At 41.7% G+C, this 24,190-nt stretch overlaps 1 protein-coding gene across 5 annotated transcripts in view; it reads left to right on the forward strand.

Annotated features, from left to right (window-relative positions):
- Positions 1-24,190, forward strand: part of ATXN7 (ataxin 7) — a 127,485-nt gene that overhangs the window by 19,838 nt on the left and 83,457 nt on the right. For all 5 annotated transcript variants that reach the window (XM_073350988.2, XM_073350990.2, XM_073350986.2 and 2 more), the window contains exons 2-4: positions 6,887-6,979; positions 18,371-18,634; positions 19,554-19,622. In XM_073350988.2, the coding sequence (XP_073207089.1) occupies positions 18,382-18,634; positions 19,554-19,622 (322 nt within the window). In that variant the 5' untranslated portion in view covers positions 6,887-6,979; positions 18,371-18,381. The remainder of the gene's footprint in view (positions 1-6,886; positions 6,980-18,370; positions 18,635-19,553; positions 19,623-24,190) is intronic.

A 24,190-nucleotide genomic window follows, 5' to 3' on the forward strand; every position in this document is an offset into this window, starting at 1 on the left:
CTGTTAAGGGGCAACACCTAAACAAGAGCTATTAGAGTCTGCCCAGAAACTAACACCATATGGGTGGGGGGATTCCAGTGGGTACTGTGACCAGGTGTGTGAGAGAACACACAGAGAACAGGCAGAACAGAACGAGAGGCAGAGGGAACAAGCAAGAAAGCCAAGCAGTAGTCTGTGAGCACAGTGTAACCCTGGGAAAAGCTAGAGAGAGCTTTTGGGTCTGATGTTGCATAATGAGTCTTGAGACTGTAATCTAAGAAACTGCTCCTTTTGTTTGTGGTTCTCCTGCATTTGGAGAAGCAGGACTTTTTTTTATTTACAAGGAGTGTAAATAAAGTAGATTGCATGAAAGAAAATACCAGACTCCATCTATTTTTGTTTCCAACTGGAATGTCTCAAGACTCTGAAATGTAACTAGCTGCTTGAGTCAAAAGGGCAACACTGGTGTTAGTAATGGGATCCAATTTCCAAGGAAAGATTGTGAGCTGGTGTTTCTCCTGAATGAAGATGGAACAAGTAATGAAGGTGCTTACAGACAAGCGGCCAATGGGATTTAAAACAGTACCTAAAACAGGAGCTGGAGGCTTCACAAAAGGAATTTGTGGAGGGCAATGAAAATTATTAGGGGGCTGGGGCACATGACTTACGAGGAGAGGCTGAGGGAACTGGGCTTGTTTAGTCTGCAGAAGAGAAGAGTGAGGGGGGATTTGATATCTGCTTTCAACTACCTGAAGGGGGGTTCCGAAGAGGGTGGCGCTCGGCTGTTCTCAGTGGTGGCAGATGACAGAACAAGGAGCAATGGTCTCAAGTTGCAGTGGGGGAGGTTTAGGTTGGATATTAAGAAACACTGTTTCACTAGGAGGGTGGTGAAGCACTGGAATGGGTTACCTAGGGAGGTGGTGGAATCTCCTTCATTAGAGGTTTTTAAGGTCAGACTTGACAAAGCCCTGGCTGGGATGATTTAGTTGGTGTTGGTCCTGCTTTTAGCAGGGGGTTGGACTAGATGACCTCCTGAGGTCTCTTCCAACCCTGATATTCTATGATTCTATTAATTAAATCATCTGGAGGTAGCCAGAAAGGGTTCAGAGATGACTTGCAAATGGAGGTGAAATCTCTGGAGCAACAACTATACAGCGTCTGGAAACCCAGCTGCAACACACCCAGGCTGGAATGATAAAATGGATTGATGAGGTGACCAGCAATCTGACTGCCACAGACCAGAAGTTATTCCATGAAATAGTGGTGTCTGAGCAAACCTTGGCCAATCTGGAACTTGCCAACCGAGAGAAGCTGAAGCAAGGATTTACAGAGCTAAAAATTCAGCTACAGAAGGAAATCAAAGGGTCACCCTTTGTAATGGAAGGCAGCACCTGGATGAGGAATTGGGGCAGCCAGATGACTTGGATAAGACCAGATGTTTACAACAGTTTTCTACCCCATTTGTTACCCACAGTGGCCCAGAGGGGAGAGGTCATGCTGTCTTACCTCAGATAATTCAAAAGCCATTATCTCAAGGGAAAAACTCCCTGAGAGGTTTATTTGGCTCAGTTCAACATTATAGTTCAAATGAATGGCTGTGGCGAGGAACTGAAAGGGGGGTTACTGCACCCAACTTGAGTGGCCCAGCTTTGATTGTGCTGCAAAATTTACCCCCCAGAAAAGAGATTGAGGGCTGGTCTACATGCCGCTTAAGTCGATGTAACTTACGTCACTCAGGGTGTGAAAAAGACACCCCCCCCCCGAGCGACGCAAGTGATAGCGACCTAAGCGCTGTCCCCTCTCACGGAGGTGGATTAATTTTGCTGATGGGAAAGTGCTCTCCTGTCAGCATTGGTGCAGCTGTGCTGATGTTGCACTGAGTGTAGACTTGCCTGGAGTTGTCCAGACCTGGTACAAGCCCTTGATAGGCAGTTTGGAGCTACCCATCAATTGGAGCAAGCCAGGGCTCAGCTAAGATATAGAAGAGGGAAAGAAGAAACCCCACCTGAACTGGCAGAGGACCTGCGGAGACTAGTGTTCCTGGCATACCCTGATACCACTGAGGCTTTTCAGGATACACTGGCAGTGGACCAATTTAGGGATGCTTAGCTGGACTTGGACTTGCTGATCAAGATCTGCAAAAGAATGCCAAAGACACTGTGAGAGGTGATGGAATTTGCCACAGAACTTCAGTCTTTCCTTGTAGCAGTGCCCCAGAGGTGGAAGCTGCTCGCCATGAGCTCTGTAAGTACAGCGCTGCGTCAAATATGCATGATGAATGAGGGGATTCTAATGTGGCTCATGACCTTATTGTATGATTAAAAAAATCTGATGATAATTTGTAAAACAAGGAAAATTGGCAGTAATGCAAAAAATTAAAGGAAACGGTTCAATTAAATGCTGGTATTGTGACAAAATTGGCCACAAATAAAAGTACTTGTCTGAAGTTATGACAGGCCAAGACAGACTGTCGCAAGTGTCGAGTGAAAACCTCTCTCTTCCAATTCAGGAAATGGGGGTACCCCAAACTGAGGGAGTAAAGTTTGGTGGAGATACTAGGATCAGCCCCAGTTTTTGTTTAGATCTGGGCAGTTAAATAACAATAAGGGGGGGTTGGCTATTGAATGTGTAATAGAAGCTGTAAAAAACATAGCGGTGATTGACACAGGCTCAATTATAAACAGATATTAAACAAGACGTGCAAAAAAGGCAAGGGAACCGGGGATCCAAAACTGAACTGCCAAACTGGACTCAAATGGACATAGTGCCTGGGGCAGGGCATTCATCCAAAATTTAGGAAAATTGTGGTGGAAGATTGCACCTCTGGAATTTGAACAAGAAATTGGGGTGGCTGAAATGGGGATTGAGCTCAGAACTGGCTTGGATTTTGTTATGGCTAATCACTGTGTAATCAATGCCAGAAAAGATGTCTTACAAATTCAGTCTGTGGAAATGCCCTTTAAAGATATGGCCCAGGTGGGACAAATGGTTTGTAGGCAAGTGGTTTGCAGTGACTAAATTGTCCTGCCCCAGGCGGTAGAAACCATTATAACAGCTATATGCTGTGGTAGCTTTTCAGCAAAGGAGTGGTGGGCAGTGGTTAAAACCTGTTTGGAGACCCGGGATTTCAGGGAAACCTTAGCTGCCAAAATTCTTGTGGGTCTGAAAGAACTGATCCCTGTTTATTTGCTGAATGTTTCTGGCAAGTAGCAAATAGCGAAGAAGGAAAAAATCATTTCATTTGTCAGTAGGGTGGTGTTTAGCATTTTCAAAGTTGAAAAGGGCTTTTGGGACTGCTCCTGTCTTGGCTTATCTGTGTTTCAAACCCCTTTCATATTAGACCTAGATACTAGTGCTTACAGTTTGGGGGACAGGATTTCAGCTGCCTACCCCCTAAATCTGAGAATTTATTTGTGGAAGTTGAGGCTGGAAAAGTTGTTACAGAGATCAGTCTCCCATTCAAACAGAATGGGCTGGGTCTGCCTCAGCCAACCAATTCCACAGAAACACTAGATATTCCTCAGGGGCTGACTGAAAGGAGTCCCTCACTGGTGGCTGAAGGGAAATCCAGGGAAAGAAAAGCCCAAAAGGGATTTGGGTAGGAATAACTTCTTTCGTGTGATGCAAACTTCTCCTGACAGAAGGATACTGTATACCTGTAAATAGTGAATCTTGTATCATTGGTAATTTATTATATATATATATATATTCTATTTGAGATGGGTTATTGGGCGTCACCATTTTAGGCCTCATTGGGATGATTGGCAAAGCTGAGACATGGGCTGTTTTTATGAGCTGGGTGGTGCCTTGTTATGGATTGACTGGAAACCTTGTACAAACCGATGTGTGTGACCACATCCTTCATTTAATATAGTTGTAAGAGACAGTTAAGGGGCCACTCCTAAAACAAGGGCTATTAGAGACTGCCCAGAAACTAGCACCAAATAGGCTGTTGTTCCAGTGGGTACTGTGACCAGGTGTGTGTGGATGTGTGAGAACATACACAAACTAAGAACAGACAAGAATATAGAGAGTGGAGAGGCAAAGGCAAAAGGCCAGAAAGCCAAGGAGTACCCAGGGAGCACAGTGTGGCCCTGGAAAAAGCTAGAGGGTACTTTTGGGTCTGGAGTTGGCTAACAAGGCTTCGGGCTGTAAGCTAGGAAACTGCTGCTTTTATTCTTGGTTCCTCCTGCATTTGGAAAAGCAGGACTTGTGCATTCCTTGTAAATAAACAAGATTGTATCAAAAAAAAATCCGACTCCCATCAGTTTCTATTTCCAACTGGAATGTTCCCAGTGCCCTGAAATTTGACTGTCTCCTTGGTTTGAAAAGGGACAACAGTAGTTTGGCTACCTTAAATTTGAATTTCCATACTTTCAAATGTTAGTTTTTTGTAACCTTAACTTTCAATTTCCTGGCTTTTTAATGTTTTTCATGGGCTTTTGATTTGATTTTTATTAACTACAACTTTCTTGTAAAGATATTTCTCCTTAAACTGCTGATATGTATTGTCTGGGATTTAGCTTTTGCTCCGATGAATTGCAACATTACTCATGTTTTATTTTCTTTAACAGCAAATTTTAAAAGTATTCCTTCAAGTTTGCAGCCATACTTTTTCATTGATTTTTTTCATGGGAGATGTATGGCTTAAAACCTGACATGCTGTTTTGAAAATGTAGGGCTTGGTGCTTTGACCATGTTACTCTTCTCTTTATATCTTTTCAGTGGTTTTCCCCATCTCCATCACATCAAGCCCCAAATGCTTTTCTCATATAAGGCCCATCATGGCTCATGTCCACCCACCCTGTCCTCTCTTTTACACTATTCTCTGCGAACTGTGCCAATCTTCATTGCTCATTTGTAAAAGCTCCCAACAAGTACCTTATTTTTTTCCTTGCCACCTCTTATGTACAGAAGGTCCGAACTGCACATAAAAATCTGTAAAGCCACCACATTGTCCTCCTTCAAATCCTTCCTTAAAACTCTACTGTGATACCAACAAAAACTGATTAGTGGTTAGGTAACTGCTTACCACGTGGTTTATCACGCTGATTATAATAACCTCATTTCTGACTTCTGATCCCATAATATTTGTTGTATTTACCTCTTGTCTTATACTTGGGGCAGGTCTACACTATGGGGCTAAGTCAACCTATGTTACGCAACTCCAGTTTCATGAACAACATATCCGGAGTCGATGGTGCCTTAGGTGGACATATTGCGGTGTCTACACCATGATGGGTCAACGGGAGAAACTCTCCCGTCGACTTACCTTATGCTTCTCATTCCGGTGGAGTACTGGAGTCTATGGGAGAGCGATCGGTGGTCGATTTAGCGGGTCTTCACTAGACCCACCAAATCGACCCCCGGTGGATCGATTGCCATGCGTCAATCCCCCGGTAAGTGGAGACAAGCTTGTATGCTCTTTGGGGGATAGACTTTTTTTGGTTCATATTTCCATAGTACCTAGCACAAAGAGCCTGGGCTTTCTAAGTGCTACCACAATATAAATGATATAATTTTGTTAGGAAATAGAGGGCCCTCTGCATGCAGAACTACTCTATTCTACATAAAAGTGTATGGGTTATTGATGAGGCAAGCAGAAGGCAAAAAGTCTCTGCTCCATAGAACATTCTGAAAGGTAATACAGTTTCTGGCTACATTACTTTTTTTCTTTTGTCCGTCTAGGCAACCTTCAACATAGAGTAGAGGAGATCTACATGCAGAGGGTTCTCTATTTCCTAATAAAATTCCATTATTTATATTATGATAGTTCCTAGAGGGCCCAGCCTAATTGTGTTAGGCAGTGTGCAGATACAAACCAAAAAGGCTGGCCTAGCAGATACAAAAGAGAAAAGTAATATTGTGGGTGCCTATACTGCCTTTCACAATGGGCACCAGAGAGGGTTACTGGAAGCTAGCTCTCTCTGTAAGTAGCTACATTTCTATAACTTAAAACAAAACAAGTGTGTCAATGCAGAGACTTGCACTGGTTTAATTATCTGGTTTAAAAACAGATTAATGTAAATAAGGCCTTAATATGCTTCTCTCTCTCATTCTTTTACATAATTTGTCAGTGGTGAAATAATGAACAATGTTACATGTAAATTATCACCATGGGGCACCTGAGTTACATGCCACGGTGGTAAAAATGCTGTTGGCCAGTGTACACAAATGGCCGTTCTTTGCTACCGTTGGTGGAGCTGCACTGTGGAGGGAAAAAAATCTTGTGTAAAAACAGTTGCTAAGGCCCTGAACCTGTAGACCAGGGGTTCTCAAACTGGGGGTCGGGACCCCTCAGGGGGTCATGAGGTTATTACATGGGGGCTCGCTAGCTGTCAGCCTCCACCCCAAACCCTGCTTTGCATCCAGCATTTAAAATAGTATTAAATATATTTAAAAGTGTTGTTAATTTATAAGGGGGCGGGGGGTGTCACACTCAAAGGCTTGCAGTGTGAAAGGGGTCACCAGTACAAAAGTTTGAGAACAACTGTTGTAGACACATAGGAGCAGATTCTGTATGTTTATAAGAGTCCACACCAATGCACCTAATTGCAAGATTAGAATCTAAATTAGATACAGACATTTTTAATCTAAATTAATATTATTGGTGTGATGGTTGAGACTTAAATTGGTGCATTTTTAAATAAATATTAGTTCTGAAATTGGTGGGTTATCATTGAAAGATGTGTTGTGCATGTTATGCTGAATTACATTCTCTGTTTACAATATATATTAACATTTAAATTCACTGTAAAAACTAAATCTCTGGTGTAAAATAGGTAAAATGCATTGTATTAGAGCACTTTAATATTTCAAGGCAAAAATTGCAATTATGGAATGTCAGCTAAATAAGATTGCAAATTTCCTATTATTGTAGTAGTCATATATTTTTATTTCATTTCAGAGTTAAACGACTGTAAGTCAGAGAGAGCTTCCACAATCCAAACAGATGACGATCAACTGATAAATCAACCCAGAGTTTTACCATACTTTAAAGGTACTGTGACATACTTACCTATATATTTTTTTCTTAAACGTATTCTCATAGTTCAGATGTGAGAAACATGAAGAACAGGATATTCACAGGGTTGCAAAGCAAGACTGAAGTGCTACCAGACTCAGCTTGGTGATGTTTTGATAAGATGCAGGTGTTAAATGCAGGTTTCAGTGAAAAGTAAAGAGACCTTCCAAACAGCCAGAATAAGCTCTCTGTGCAAACCAGTCAAACCTCAAACATTCAGTCAGACTTCATTTATCTCAATGAGATAGGGGATATGAAAGTAACTTGAATGAGTAGGGTTTTGTGTAAGAAGAGTCTTTTATCTATGTGTTTGATATACTTTGGGAGATGCTAACTGGTTTTTTTGACGATCAAATTTCAGTTTATCTATATTCATATAGTCTTGGGTAAAACAGCATTATTTTATGATGTGGAGCAAAATTCCTTGAGATAGTATCCTCTGGTCTCCCTTAAATTTTTCTCTCCTTTACCCCTTCAATTGTGTTTTACTTGTTTGTGTGTATTTTTCTTTGATATGGTGAAACAACTTAAAAATACGATGGATTTATTCTATTTGCCTTTTATGCACAAATTTGAAGAGCTGAGACTACTTAAGTTAATTTTTCCTGTTCAAACCAGCTTTTTTATGCTTTTAATTTTTTTACGATTATTACAGAAATCATCCTTTAACCTTCTGTCAAGATAAATAAATGGATCTCCTTAATGGATCTCCTTAAGTCTATTACTATCAGTCATATTTTCTAATCCTATAATCATTCTCATGACTCTTCTGTGAACCTTCTCCAGTTTGTCAACATCCTTCTTGAATTGTGGGCCCCAGAATTGGACTAAGTATTCCAGCAGTGGTCACTCCTGTACCAACTACAGAGCTAAAATAACCTCTGTACTCCTACTTGAGATTCCCCTTTTTTATTCATCCAAGGCTTGCATTAGCTCTTTTGGCCACAGTGTCATATTGGGAGCTCATGTTGAGCTGATTATCCACCACAACCCCTGAATCTTTTTCAGAGTCTCTGCTTCCCAGGAGAGATTCCCCCATCTTGTAAGTATGGCCTACTTTCTTTGTTTCTAGATGTATATATTTACATCTATCCGTATTAAAATGCAGATTGTTTGCTTGTACCCAGTTTACTAAGTGATTCCAAATTGCTCTGAATCAGTGACCTGACCTCTTCGTTATTTACCACTCCCCCAATTTATGTGTCTGCAAAATTTATCAGCAATGATATTATGTTTTCTTCCAGGTAATTGATAAAAATGTTAAATAGAATAGGGCCAAAGATTGACCCCTGCAGACCTCTCTGGAAATACACTTGCTTGATGAGGACTCCCCGTTTACAGTTACATTTTAAGACCTATCAGTTAGTCAGTTTTTAATTCATTGAATGTCTGCCTTGTTTTGTAATCAAAATTTCATGTGATACTAAGTCAACACCTTACAGAAGCCTAAATATATTACATCAACGCTACTACCCTTACCCTTATTGTAATTTCATTTAAAAAAAATATCAAGTTAGTTTGACAGGATCTAGTTTCCATCAACCCATGGTGATCAGTATTAATTATATTATCCTCCTTTAATTGTTTATTAATTGAGTCCCATATCAGCCGCTCCATTGTCTTGCTTGGGATCAATGTCTGGCTGATGTGCCTATAATTATCCAGGTTATCTTGTTTACCCTTTTAACAAATGGGCACATAAGCATTTTTCCGGTTTTCTGGAACTTCCCCGTGTTCCAGGATTGATTGAAAATCAACATTTAACTGTCCAGTGAGCTCTTTTAAAACTTTTGGATGCAAGTTATGTGGCCCTTCTGGTTTAAAAATGTCTAACTTCAGCAGTTTGTGCTTAACAACCTCCAGAGATACAAGCTGGATAGAAAGTGTTGTTATCACATACGATGAAACAGTATCATCTGTTTCCCCTGACCCCCGCCCATACAGAACAGAAATAGTTATTGAACACTTTTGCCTTTTCTGCATTATTGATCCATATAGTATTGGCCCAATACCATTGTCAGGATTCTTTTTATTCCTAATATAGTTAAAAGACTCTGTCCTTAGCTCTATTAGCAATAGACTTCTACTTGTGTCCCTTGGATTCCGTTATCAGTTTTCTACAATTCCTATCTTCTGATTTACATTCATTACTATCAATTTCCCCTTTTTTCCATCTGTTATATATTACCTTTTTATTTTTTACAGCTGCCTTCGCTTCCCTTCTAAACCAGATCATTTTTTTAATCAGTACAGTCTTCTTCCTCGATCGTGGCTTTTTGGGTACGTTAGTAAGGGGTTCTTAAATTATGCCCAATTATCATTCACATTTATTCTGATTAAATTTTTCCTGCCAGCTGATTTGGCTCATAATTATTTTCAGCTTTGTGAAATTAAAGCCATTAAAGCGTCAAGTAAGTGTGTGTGTGTGTGTGTGTGTATATATATATATAATACACACACACAAACTAGTAATATATATTACTAGTTTGGTCTTTATCCTGCTTGCACATTATAAAAGTGATCAAGTCATGATCACTTGTAACGAAACTATCATTAATTTTTAGTTCTGTGAGCAATTCCTCTTTATCTGTTAGGAGAAGGTCTAATAAAGAATTCTTCCATGTTGATTGCAACACTTTTTGAGTTAGGAAATTGGTGTCTATATGTTTAGAAATTCCAAGGTGCATCTTTTTTCCCTACACATTGTAGATGCGGCAAAGATCTATTGCAAAGATCTATCTTTCTCTGTCTATGCATCTGTATTTAACGCCCCCTCATTTGCTTTCTCACGCACCCTTCATGCCCACCCTTTCTCTCTTTTATACATCTCTTTCCCCCGACAAGTTCACCCATCCGCCCACAGGCTCCTTTCTGCATCCTGTTCTACCTAAAATAACAGCAGCCCCTGGTCTGCTCTGCTTCATCAGTAAAGCCCCCTCCTCCAGGAAAATATTAGCGGTATAACTGGTCCCCCTTCCCTTTCTCTTAAAGGAATATTGACTCCTGCATCATTCATCTCCTAGGCTTTCCCTTTTGCTCAGGCTGCTCTGCTCCCTAGCCCCAGTATGCCCACTTGATTTTTTTGTTTCAAATTCCTTATCACCCCAGCAAGTGAGTTTTTCAAACCCCATTTATGCATTCAAAATTATCCCCCCGCACCCAAACCATTGACAGATCTTTTTTTAGTACTGCCCAAAACTATTTTTATACTTCAAAACAATGATACTTGAGTGATTCAGGAAAGAAAAACAAGTAACGCATGTGCAAGAATGGTAATTTTCTCATCTTGTAGTATATACATTTGGTCTGCTCAAGCCACGAAAGAGAAAATTATCACTCCATCTACAGCTCCCATAAAATCAGTTTCTCATCTGACTTTATTATTCCTAGTTTCTGATTTGACAGTCAGTAATCTTGTCCATTGAACTGATGAATTGCTCTTTCTGCTGCCACTCTTCTCCCTCTGCTGGAATACTGATGTATTCATGACATACTGGAAAAATGTTTCAAAACAGTATAGTAAAAGCCAGCCTGAGATCCAGCATGCAGAATTAGGCCCGCTCGGGATCCTATATAGCAAAAACATTGTTGATTGAGGGGGGCGGGTAATAACAAGGTGTAAAGAGTAGACAGTAGCAAGAAAGAGGACAACCAACATATATGGATCTGTTAACAATAAATAAATAAATAAAAATGTGTATGTCTAACTGATTGGCACAAGCCATTTTAAAGCAGTAACCATGTTTAAATAACTGGACCTTTGTCAACATTTTAAACAGATAAATAGGCAAATGTATTGGTTCATTTTTAAGGGCTAGTTCATCGTGTAATTTTGTTTCAAAATTGTCTTTTTTTTTTTTTTTTTTTACTTTTGGCTAAACTGTTTTATCTCCCTCCAAAATGTTCAAAAAAAAAAAAAAAAGAAACCTTATTTATTACCATGCTTGTGACTATGAACTAGGACATCAGTAAGTGAGTCTGTCATGCTAAGAATCTGCCTACTAATGAGAAACCAAGCAAATGTTGACATGAAGGATAGTAATACTAATATCGCTAAATTTGGACTTTGAGGTCACCTTGCTTTTAAAACACTCTTGGTACGCACTAAGGTGGTGGTCAAAGGACTGGCAAGCAGTCACTAGTTCAGGTTTTGTACAGGCTGGTAATGCCCAAAGATTACCATCTACTGACTGTTCGATGTTCTACAAGAAATGTATCTGTGTATTTCCTAGTGTACAGGAGTGCTCATCACAAAAACTGTCACAATTAGCACTAACTAGCAATCTCGAGAGGCCAAAAGGTAAATTAGCATACAGCCTGTACTGTGCTCTCAACCCTGAAAGGAGTACTTCTAAGATCTCTTGTATCCTAAGTTTTTTATCAAGAGTGCACCAAATTCAGCACAATGTGAGTGGGACACAATGCCAGTGACTTTAACAGAGTTGCATTTGTTTACACATGAGACTAATTTGGTCCCATATTTCTATCTTCTCTTAGTTTTCTTTTAAGTCATTTACAGCAACTTGTAAAGATTAAGCAACATTTCATCTGATGCCAGAGTTCTTGTGCTATTATTCATGCTTCTATCCTCCTCCCCTCAACTGCCATTTCCTTCTCTGCTAAAAGGTGCATGGTGTGAGCCCCCGTTCAGCAAATGAAGGAGGCCAAGAGAGAACTGTCCAACCCAACATATAGTATTCAAAAAGCTGGGAGCTTTAATTGGTTTGGAAGAAGGGTTGGTGAAAAGGAGAAGCATATCAGAAAATGGTACTAAACTGAGTATTAAGGTCTAAAATTCACTAACAAGCATAGATTGTATTCCATAAATTCTTTGTGTATTTATATGACAAATTACGTCTCCTTGTTCTAAAAGCTCACTATTTATTGATGATAGCCTGTAGCGTCATCAATAAAACCATTGCAGTTCATTATGGTAAATTTTATACTTCTATGAGGCATTGAAAAGAGAGAAATGTTGTTTAAAAACAAATCACCATAAGACCATATTGCAGTGGCTGTGCTATTCAGTCATTGGTGGGATCTCTCTCTCTCTCTGTTTTATCCTGTTTCTCATCACTGTAGTGTCTGAGAACATCAAATAACAATAGTGAAATCCTTAGTGGACTTCATGGAATCTCTGTCACTTCTCCCTTCTTGGGATAAAAACTCTGCTTGGGGGTAGGATTTTTGGTTTGGGACGTTTGTTGTAAGGGTTTAGAAGTAGAAAGAGGGTGTCAGTATTAGACTGTCATTTTTATGGTGGAAAAGCCTTTATGAAGGCAAACTGCTGCAGATGGCTAAGATCTGGTCTACAGTAGAGAATTAGGTCGACGCAAGTCAGCTTACGTTGACCTAACTAAGGAAGTGACTATACTTAAATTTGGCTCCCAGCAACATAAGTGCTCCACTACACCAACTTAATGCCTCCACCTCCAAGAGTGGCGTAGAGTCATGGTCGATGTAGTGTCGATATAGACATTGTGTTGCTCATGTCAACTGTTACTGGTTTTCAGGAGCCTTCCCACAGTGCCCCACACTGACAGTACAGTCAATACAGGCATTGGTGGGGATGTGCCCTGCTGACACAAGGAGCAAAATGTAGACAAGAAAAAGCGATGTAATTACTGTAGCAGCTGTATGCCTACATAAGTTAGGTCAACTTAATTTTGTAGCGTAGACATGACTTAAGGAAACATGGCCTTTAGGTTGGGGTAGTTTTGGATCAAGTTTCCTCTGTTCCTGTTACTGCAGTGACAGCTTCCTCCATAACAAGCCAGAACTATGTTAGCAAATAAGGGCTGTGACACAAGTCTCAGAAACATTCAACATCAAGACTTAAAAGACAGAATTATACTTTCCCTAGATATACAAGAATTTGAGCTCAGTAATGATGTGGTGTTAGGTTCCCTGTGAACCTGAGAGAAGCCAGTAGGGTCTTCTCCCACCTGGATACTATAGCAGGAAGAAGAGTTTTGCATCATTCAAGAAAGAATTTGAGATCTATTACCACCTGAATCCCTTGCTTTTTTGCTTATGTCACAGACTTAATGTTGAGTGTAATGTATGCATTTTACATATTATAGAAAACCACTGTTGGGTAGTTGCTTAAACAGTATTGTTCTCCAGATTGAGCGTTTGCTGGCAGTTAATGACCAGGGCCCCAATCCTGTAAATACTTATGCATGTGCTTAACTTTACTACCACAAGTAGTTCCATCAATTTGGGAACTACTCTTGGCCATAAAGTTTATGTTTGCTGAATTGGGGCCCAGTTGGAAGAACTACCAGCCTGAGTTAACACGGCTGAAGAAATCCAAGTCAGAGGTCACTATTGCTGTTTGTCCTCTAAAGCTCAGTGTGCTTTCACTGTTTGTAGTACCCGTCTTTTCTTAGGAGTTAAATGCTAGTAGAGTAACCAATAGGAAAGAAAGACTTTCTCAACATTCTGTATTAAGTTTGTGATGAGATATCAGTTTTGAATGTGACCTGCTAATATAGAATCATAGAAATGTAGGACTTGAAGGAACTTCCAGAGGTTATCTATTCCACCTCTGACCCTGGCAGGACCGTCAGAGGTGGAATACCGCCAGGATGGTATACTTAGACCATCTCTAACAGGTGTTTGTCTAACCTGTTTTTAAAAAACTCCCCGTGATGGGGATTCCACAACCTCCCTTGGTAACCTATTCCAGTACTTAACTAGCCTCAGTTAGAAAGTTTTCCTACTGCAGATTAAGCCCATTTCTTCTTGTCCTACATTCAGTGGATATGGTGAACAATTGATCACCATCCTGTTCACAACAATACTTAATATATTTGAAGACTGTTATCAGGTCCCCCCTCAGTCTTCTTTTCTGAAGACCAAGCATATCCAGGTTTTTTTAACCTTTGCTTTATAGGTCAGGTTTTTATACTCTTTATCATTTTTGTTGCTGTCTTCTGGACTTCCTCCAATTTGTCCACATCTTTCTTAAAGAGTGGCACCCAAAACTAGACACAATTCTGCAGTTGAGGCCAGTGCCAAGTAGAGAAGAACAGTTACCTCCTGTGTTTTATTTGGGACACGCTGGTTAATACACCCCAGAATGTTAGTCTTTTTTGCAACTGCATCACATTGTTGACTTATGTTCAATTTGTGATGCACTATAACCTCTAGATCCTTTTTTTCTATATTACTGCCTAGCCAGTTATTATCCATATTGCATTTGTGCCTTTGACTTTTCCTTTCTAACTGTAGTACTTTTCACTTGCCTATATTTTATTTTGTTGATTTCAGACTAGTTCTCAAATTTATCAAAGACCTTGCTTACAACTCCTCTGAGCTAGGTGTTGTCCACAAACTTTATTCACTCATTTGATGTGGACAATAGGCTTATAAAGAGCATAAGTGGTGACTGGTAAATTGGATTCTTAAAATTCTTTAACATTTAATAATCTAAAGTTCCAGTCCTGGAAACACTTAAGCATGTGTGTGTACCATTGCTCACACGAGTAGTCCTACTGTCTTCGGTAAGACAACATAAGTGAACGTTATGCATGTGCTTCAGTGTTTGCGTGCGAGCTCCAGGACTTCATTGGCACTACTCACTGCAGTTAAAGTTAAGCATGTTAAGATTAGGGTCTAAGATGTTGTAAGTAACAGGTAAGTAAATTCGTTTATAGTACATGGCCCCAGTCTTGCAAAGATTTACACACCTGTTTAACTCTATGCAGTGTAAATAATCAGATTAAAGTCAATGGGACTAAGCATGTGATTGAGGGCTTGTCTACGTTGCCACTTTCGGTGGTATAAGTTACAGTATGTCGCACGGGGTATGAAAAACACGCCTTTGAGCAGCATAAGGTACTCTGACAAAAGTGTGTCATAAGTTACTCTGACAAAAGCGGTGTGGAGAGTGCTATGTTGGTGGAAGAGCTTCTCCTGCTGACATAGCTACCGGTGCTCATGTTATGTTGATGGGAGAGCTCTCTCCCGTTGGCATAGAGCTGCTACATGAGCAATCTTACAGCGGTGCAGTTGTGTTGGTACGGCTGTGCTGCTGTAAGCTCGCTAATGTAGACGTGGTCTAAGACTTTGCAGGATCAGTGCCTATGATTTTAAATTGGTCATTTTACTTTAACATTTTAATTCACAGGGGAAAAAAAAGACCCTGAATTTTAAAAATATTTTTGGAGTCAGTTTATAGAAGAATTTAATTTTGCAGAACTTATGGTTACTTCCAAGCATATAAAGCTGCTAATAATCAGAAATATTTTTCACCAACGGTTTGTATCTAGGGCTGTCGATTAATCGGAGTTAACTCAGGTGATTAACTCAAAAAATTAATCACGATTTTAAAAATTAATCACGATCAATCACACTGTTAGACAATAGAATACCAATTGAAATTTATTAAATATTTTGGATGTTTTTCTACATTTTCAAATATATTGATTTCTATTACAACACAGAATACAAAGTGTACAGTGCTCATTTGTATTACTATCTTTATTACAAATATTTGCACTGTAAAAATGATATAGTAATTTTCAATTCACCTCATACAAGTACTGTAGTGCAATCTCTTTATCCTGAAAGTGTAACTTACAAATGTAGATTTTTGTTGTTACATAACTGCACTCAAAAACAAAACAATGTAAAACTTTAGAACCTACAAGTCCACTCAGTCCTGCTTCTTGTTCAGCCAATCGCTAAGACAAAAAAGTTTGTTTACATTTACGGGAGATACTGCTGCCTGCTTCTTTACAACGTCACCTGAAAGCGAGAACAGGCGTTCACATGGCTCTTTTGTAGCCGGCATTGCAAGATATTTATGTGCCAGATATGATAAACATTCATATGCCCCTTCATGCTTTGGCCACCATTCCCGAGAACATGCTTCCATGCTGATGATGCTCGTTAAAAAATAATGCGTTAATGAAATTTGTGACAATTCCTTGAAGGAGAATAGTATGTCTCCTGTTCTGTTTTACCTGCAATCTGCCGTATATTTCATGTTATAACAGTCTCAGATGATGACCCAGCAGATTTGTCAAATCTGCAGTAAAAGTGTTCTTAAAATGAACAAATGCAAAGAAAGTACAGTGTGAGATTTCTGAGGATTCATACAGCACCAAAGGTTTAAGAATCGGAAGTGCAATCCAAAATCTGAGAGGATGAGGTGTGGAGCATTCTTTCAGAAGTCTTAAAAGTGCAACACTCCAATGCGGAAACTACAGAACCCAAACCATCGAAAAAGAAAATCAGCCTTCTGCTGGTGGCATCTGACTCAGACGATGAAAATTAACATGCATTGGTCCACACTATTCTGAATCGTTATCGAGCAGAACCTGTAATCAGCATCGACATATGTCCTTGGGAATGGTGGTTGAAGATGCACTAAAGATTCATATGTTCCTTAATCTGGCACGTAAATTTCTTGCAATGCCGGTTACAACAGTGCCATGTGCCTGTTCTCACATTCACGTGACATTGTAAACTAGAAGAGGGCAGCATTATCTCCTGCAAATTGTAGCCGAGTTTGTTTGTCTGAGTGATTGCCTGAAGTAGGACTGAGTGGACTGTAGGCTCTAAAGTTTCACATTGTTTTATTTTTGAATGCAGTTATTTTTTGTACATAATTCTACATTTGTAAGTTAAACTTTCATGATAAAGAGATTGCTCTACAGTACTTGGGAATTGAAAAATACGATTTCTTTTGTTTTTTACAGTGAAAATATCTGTAATAAAAATAAATATAAAGTGAGCCCTGTACTCTTTGTATTCTGTGTTTTAATTAAAATCAATATATCTGAAAAAGTAGAAAACATCCAAAAATATTTAAATAAATTGTATTCTATGATCAACAGTGCAATTAATCATGATTAATTTTTTTAATTGCTTGACCACCCAAGTGAGATCACTTAATTAAAGACCCCTCGGCATTATCTATTAGCTTAGGCAAAAAACGAAGATATTACAAATGAAATGTTGGGCAGTAACATCTGTGAATCAAAAACCAGGGCTCAGCAGTTTTGTGAACAACCAATAATTGGTGCGTGAATAACTGGGAAATAAAACTGAGTAAAAACAAAAGTGACATTGATCTGTTCAAACTATTGTAATTGTGTAGTCTGAGTGGAATGTAAAAAGCAAAACGATATCAATCGAATAAATACAGTCCGTTTTATACATTCGTAGTTATTTTTTAGGATTATTTTAAAAGTTCAGCTTTTTCTGGGTTTTGCCCCTTCAATTTCAGTGTGTCACTGGGCAGTTGGTCAGTGGAGCTGCTGACATAGCTTGAAGCAGTTAAGGATTCTTTAGAATAATTTTGTCTTGCTAGTCATCATTTTAGCTTTAAATCTTTCTCATTAAATGAAGAGAACACTATTTTTCTTGCTGTTGCTGCTTTCTTTTAACCCCAAATAACCCAGAGCGTAGAAAGTTGGCAGCCTGTGTCTTCCTGTGTGTTATGGACAGATGTAAAGTCGTGAAGAATCATAGTCTGGGCGAAGGGACATTCACACAAGTAAATCTACCTAGCTGGAAAAACATAATGCGAAATGTATTGGAGATTAAATGGCACCTTTTAAGGAAAGATTGTTGGGTGACCCTGGTGAAAGGAGTATGTATAAGGTGGGGTGAAGATGAGTTACATACATGGGGTTAGTTTCCTGCTTGTTTCCTATACAGCCTCTATTCCTGGGCGTGACGTGAAGACTTTAAGGTGGGGAGGGAGGCGCCCTGTTTAAGGAAGTCTGGTGAGCGCTGCTGGACGAGCAGCTGGGCAGAAATGACCGATGTTAATCGGACCACAATTTGTGCAGGGGGAGATGTTGGTTACACTTATTTCTAAAATGAGAAACTTGTAGCTGATGAAGACGCTACTCTATCCTCTCTTCAGCCACATACCTCCTCCCATGAGGCTGCCTCTCAGAATTCACTTCTTTGGGAGGGGAGGGGTAGGTGATGTGGACTTTGTTTCTGTAGGAGCTTCACCTCCATTCCTTTTTGCAAAGCAGCGTCTTGATTAGGAATTGTAGGGCTGTGGGAGGAGAACAGCTGCGTTTATTGCCACCAGTGTAAGACCAGACCTAAAAGCGACTGGGGAAGGGACCATCCCGGATCTCCTACGCCACTTATACATCCCTGGTAATGAGGTAGGATCCTAGAACACTGCAGAGGTGAGATTCTGCAGGGTCCCCCTAGGTGCTTGTAGGAAGTTAAGGGGGACCCGAACCCAAGGAAGAGGCTGGCTCTGCGCTGTCAGTGCCCATAGCGGCCGCGGCCCGCTGCCCTGCTGGTTGTGGGCTGGTAACACCTCGGAGCCTCCTTAAGGAGCGGCGCCACCTTAAGAGCCTGCTGACTTTTCTCGTTACATTGTAGCAGCGGAAAGAATGTCGGCGCGGGCCGCGGGTGACGTCAGAGGGGAACAGCGCAGAGCGGCGGCGGCGGCCAGGCAGCGGCGGCGGCGGCCCCGGCACGGCGGAGGAGGAGGCGGCGGCGGCGGCGAGAGCGGCCCCGGCCCCTCCGCCACCACAGCGGCAATGGCGACCGTCGGAGAGCGCAGGTCCCTGCCCAGCCCGGAGGCGATGCTGGGGCAGCCCTGGAGCCACTGGGTCGATGCTGCTAAACTTCACGGAAACGATGGTGAGCAGAGCGCCCCCCACGTTCCCCGGGGAGGTCGGGAGCGCCCGGGCCAGGGGCCACCCGAGCCGGGCACCGCTCCGGGAGCCCGAGCCCCGGGAGCCTCGGAGGCGCCGCGCCGCTGGGGGAAATCTGTGCGAGCCCCGGGGCCGGGACCCTCCTCTCCGGGATGGTGGGCACGCTGCGGGGGGGGGGGGAATGTGTGTTTCCTGCAACACCCCTGTCTCCGGGATGGATCCTGGGTGCGCTGGTTAGAGGGTCTGTGTGAGCCCGGGGACGGGAAACTCCCCCTCCCCCATCCCTGGGATCTTGGGAGCGCTGGTGGGTGTGCGGGAGAGGCACATACCGGTGGGCACCTTGGGCCCGTGCGATCTCGGGTGCACCAGTTGGAGGTGTAAGTAATTCCTAGGGGCCGCTCCTTCCCCCCCGCCCCCCCGGTATTCTGCATAGTCTGATAGAGGAGGTCTGTGTGAGCCTCAGGTGGGGCATCACCCTTTATAGGTACACTGTTGGGGGAACTGTGTGAGCCCTGGGATCCTGCAGCTTCCCTCTAGGATCTTGGCTGGACCAGTGGTTGTCTGTACCTCATACCTATAAGTTCCATTCAATGCATCCGATGAAGTGGGCTGTACCCACGAAAGCTCATGCTCTAATAAATTGGTTAGTCTCTAAGGTGCCACAAGTCCTCCTGGGTTTTTTTTGCGGATACAGACTCACACGGCTGCGACTCTGAAACTTCTCATAGCTATGCTGGTTTTTATGGTAGGGAGCGGTATGTGCCAGTCTCACCTGTATATCAGTGTAGGATCACCCACAGTGTTTTGGCAAGTATCCTGGTGGGTGACTGCCTCACCACCGCTCTGTAAGCCCTGTGTAGAGTGATGCCTAACGTGTGGGTGTTCTTTGGGTTTTGTTTTTTAAGGAACAGCATTGGAAGAAAGTTTCAAGGAGTATGGGAAAAATCGAGAAGCAATGCGACTCTGTAGAGAAGGTGAGCATGATTTGTTAATAAGAAATGTGCATGAAGAGGTTCCCCTGCTTGTAATTATGTTGTTAGAACATGCATATGGAGAAAACTCACCAGATCTTGAAGACCACTGTTTTGTACCTAAGGTTCCTCAGTGGAGGTCTTAAGTTTTTAAATGGACTCTTAACCAAAGGCATCATGATAAATCTGGTTGACTTACATTATTCAGACCAGGTTTTTAGTTGGTTAGCATGATGGATGATCTTTGGCCCTAAATAGTCTCTAGCGGGTCATGATATCTTTGGGAGCAGCACCCATAGACCATTCGACAGTATCCTCTGTTTTTTGTTGTTGTTTTTTTTTAAATTGAGGTGATCAGTTCTATTTTAGTACTAGAGCACTGATCTACTTTTTTTCCAGGCAAGTCAGTGCCTCATGTTTATTACGTAGGACACTGTTAATACACAGTGGGAGTGGCATACAGACAGCAAGCAGTAGAACAAGGATAAACAGTCTGAACGTGACAAATAGAAATACTGTTTACGGGTGTAGACAAAAGTTGGTGAAGCATATACATTGTCAGTAATTTTGTAACTGGAGATGAAAAAACAGTAATAAGTCTGGTTTTCATGTTTGATTTATTGTCTCAATTCAAAGACACTGTTTACACCAAGGAAATGGCCTCAGAATTTTCTAATGTTGCTAACATTGGTTGAGCTCCATTGGTGGTATTATCATTGGGAAGTGTAGCATATATGAGCCATGGGTGTGTTAAACATTGACTCAATTGGACCTGTTTTGAGTAGTTTATATGACAGTTGAAAATGTCAGTGGTAGCTTACAGCCAGACTACAGTAGGGCTCGGAGCCTTGCTATGGCTGGTATTGTCGACCTGCTATAAGCAACAACTGGAAATTTTATGAGAATTTTGCTGCCAAAGACTGGTTCAAGATCAATAAGCAGCAGCCCTTATAGGAGTTACAGTGGGGTGCATATTATGTGACTCAAAAACACTGGGATCTTTCTGCCATTGTCCCAGTATATGTATGTTTTATAAGTTCATTCCTTCAACACAGGTCTGATAGTTTCATAGGTGCTTAAATAGTATTATTTGTGCCTGCTATACTAAGTGTTTGTGCAAAATATTACAGAAACATCAAAAACCTTTGCAACCTTAACTAATGGAACCCTGGCTCCATCAGTTAAGGCTGATTTTCAAACCTCTTTTTTCCTACCTTCAGTATTAAAATGCAAACCTCTAAGGTTTCTGTATTTTGAAGGTTAACAGTCAGGATGAAATGAGATTCCTCTTTCACTAAAAACTCAGTCATGCAACTTTCCCCCTGAGACTGCATGGAGCCAATTGACTTCAAACTCATGAACAACTTGCAGGATTGGGGCCTAAATTTGAAGGAAACTCATAACATACTATTAGAATTAAAGCGAAAAACAACGTTCTGTCAAGATTCTAAAAGGTCTGTTTATTTTCAGCCCTCTATCTTGGCAATCCATTCAAATTTTAAGCCTGTTTTTGATGGGATTATAATACATATTACCTGGTTCAGAGGGAACCTCTCTTTTCAGAATAAAACAAAAAGAAAAAAATATACTTTTATTAATGCTTTAGTGTTTGTAAAGTTGATGGGCAACAACAAATGCTAGCATGTCCATTTAATCATCCAAAGCGGACGTAGAAAACTTTATAACTAAACCTTTTGGCCAGAGAAAACTTTGCATGCTAGAAAATTTGAACAGGGAAACTTTTGATATGTGCCTGGGCTCCTAGAAACATTGGACCTCTGCACCAAAAACCCATATTCTGTCTTATCTGTTGTATTTCTATGCCTCCCCCCCATCCATTACCAGAGTATCTGAGTGCCTGACAATCTTTCTAATATTTATTCTCACAGCACTCCTAGAAGGTAAGGCAGTGCTATTATCTGAGGCACAGATCCTCAATGGTATTTAGGCACTTAATCCCCTAAGTACCTTTGAGGATCTGGGCCTAAGTGACTTGTCCAAGGTCACACAGGAAGTTTCTGACAGACCTGGGAATTGAATTTGAGACTTGTAAGTCCCAGGTTAGCACCCTAACCACTAGACCATCGTTTCTCTCAGTTGATATCTACTTGTCTCTCAGTCCATGCTGCCATTCCTTTCTCTTCAGTTGACACACTATATACAATCATTTGTTCTCAGATCCTCAAGGACATATACCAAAGATAGAATCTCAGTGGACCCAGTCTATTGTTGCTTTTTAAGATCTGTATCCTTCCATGCTGAGCTTTGAAGCACTGCATGGACTCCAGCAGCTGATATGGAGTGTGAGCCCAAGATCTCAAACAGACTTTTGGATTGGGAGATCTTTGTCTGGTGGGAGTGAAGACTAGACACCATTTAGCTCATAGAGTTGTATTTTAAAGTATTCTGTGTACTGAAATCTTTTCACTACATTCAATATTTTACATGTAAGATTTTGCTGGAAATAATTCAGTACAATTATTTTTATCTACATGGTTTATATGACAGACTGTGCTCCAGTTCATCCACCCAACATCTTATCACCTACTGTCCATGAACCAACCAGGGACTCAATTCCCCTGCAAACCAGATTCTTGCCATGGGACATAACCACAACATATTGCATTGTATTCACTAGGTACCCTTCAGACACGATGATGCATAAAGCCTAATCCTTTTCATCTACCTTCCCAATATGAACTTGAAATCTCAGTGTAGGGTAACATTCATATTCATCCTTCTTATCATAGATGACTCGTGCCTCCCCATACTGGGTGGGGGCACAATCTAAAGGGAAGGACACGTGACTGCCCCCACGCGTCTTCTCTGCCCAGCGATCCCTCCCCAACCCTGTGACCAGGACAGGACCTCTGACCTCTCCCTGCCCCACCAGAGTTACCTGCGAGTGGGGGAGTCTATCTTTTTTTCCTAATGTGCGCCCCCGCCGCCCCCCCAAGCATGTTTGGCCACTCTCCCTGGCAGCCGGGCCTGGCTGGGGAGCGGGACGGAAGCATTTCTCACACAGTTGAAGCTGGCTACTCCGGCTCGCTGACTCTCTGCAGCGCAGCAGCTGCCTTTGAGAGCCTAGCTGGTGAGGTGGGCCTCCCTGGGCTCAGCTGCCAGGGACAGTGGCCAAATGAGCCAGAAACATGCTGCGGGAGAGAGGGAACTCTGGCTCATTTGGCCCCTATCTCCGGTAGCCGGGCCTGGGCAGGGGGCAGCCCACCACCACCTCCCCAGCTAGGCTCAATCTCAGGCAGCCGCCATGTTGCACAGAGCAGCAACCCGGAGCAGCTGGCGTGAGAAGCAACTAGTCCCTCTCCTTCTGCTTCCCATCCAGGCCCGGTTGCCAGGGACAGAGGCCGTGTGTGCCAGCGGGCAGGGGCTGCGTGGAAGGGACTCCTGTCCGGGAGCGTGCAAGCTGCTTGCACGCACTTGCATGACAAGGGATAGCTGCCAGTAAGCCTGGTGCCTGCCCCAGCGGGCAGGGCTGGGGGTGGTACAGCCACACCAGAGCAGGGGCCTGACATGCTGCTGCTTTTGCCACTGTGGTCCTTGGCCCGGTCATTAGCCCTGGCACTGCTGGTTTCACTCATTGTCGCTAGAGCCCTGCAGCTCCGCAGATATCTGCTGATATAAAGCGGATATAAATTGTGTATCCATGCAAGGAGGGGACCTAATTCATCAAACACATAGTATGGTTCTTATTTGTCATACAGGAGGGCAGGGAGCTAACATGTCTGTAGTATGCATTACATTTTCATTTGACGTCAATGATTCCAAAAAATAAATTAAAGTTGTAGTAAACAAGGCTTGGAAAATCTAGTCATCTGTGGCAAACAAGAAGCTTTCCCAGGAGAATGTCATCAACTTCTTCATAAACTAAAGCTTTTGTTGAGAAAAATGTTACGTTTCTAGCATGTCTGGTTGTAAAGAGAATCTTCTAAATGGAGCCAAGCGTAAACCAAAATAGCGTTGTCTTTCCAAGTCTGCAGACAGCTCTAGTGCTGCTGCTCCTGATTTTGACAAGCTGCAGCAAGGTGCAAACTGTTGCTGTTTAGAACCCCTTTAGCAGCAGTGAAACCGACAAGAATTAGGTTGACTTCACTCTGCTGCTGTTCAGCAAAGTTCTAAGCAGCAGCAGTGACCGGCCTGGAAGTTAGTCAGACCACCTCCTCCATATCCACTGTCCATTTTGAAATTTTACAATTTTTTTTTTTTTTTTAACAAAAATAGCAATGGCAAAGAACATACATGTAATAGGGAAACTGATAGTGGTAAACTTACGAGTATCTTTTTGCTGATTTCATTTTAGACAGAACTTTAGTTATTGTAGTGTTTTTAATTTAATTGTAGTAATTACCAATACGAGCACTATGGTGGGTGGGGAGTTGTTAAAGATATCTGCCATTGGCATCCATATAGTGCTTACATGTGCACTAACATTCCTCAATGTATAAAACCCTTCCAAAGTGGTTAGGGGAGAAAATTCTGTTTGGTTATTACATACGTTCAAGTCTTGCCTACCCTGGAATGCTCTGTGGTGACAAAAGAGCTAATGGAATTATGAC

Source organism: Lepidochelys kempii, chromosome 7, assembly GCF_965140285.1.
Source record: "Lepidochelys kempii isolate rLepKem1 chromosome 7, rLepKem1.hap1, whole genome shotgun sequence".
Classification (NCBI taxonomy): Eukaryota; Metazoa; Chordata; order Testudines; family Cheloniidae; genus Lepidochelys; species Lepidochelys kempii.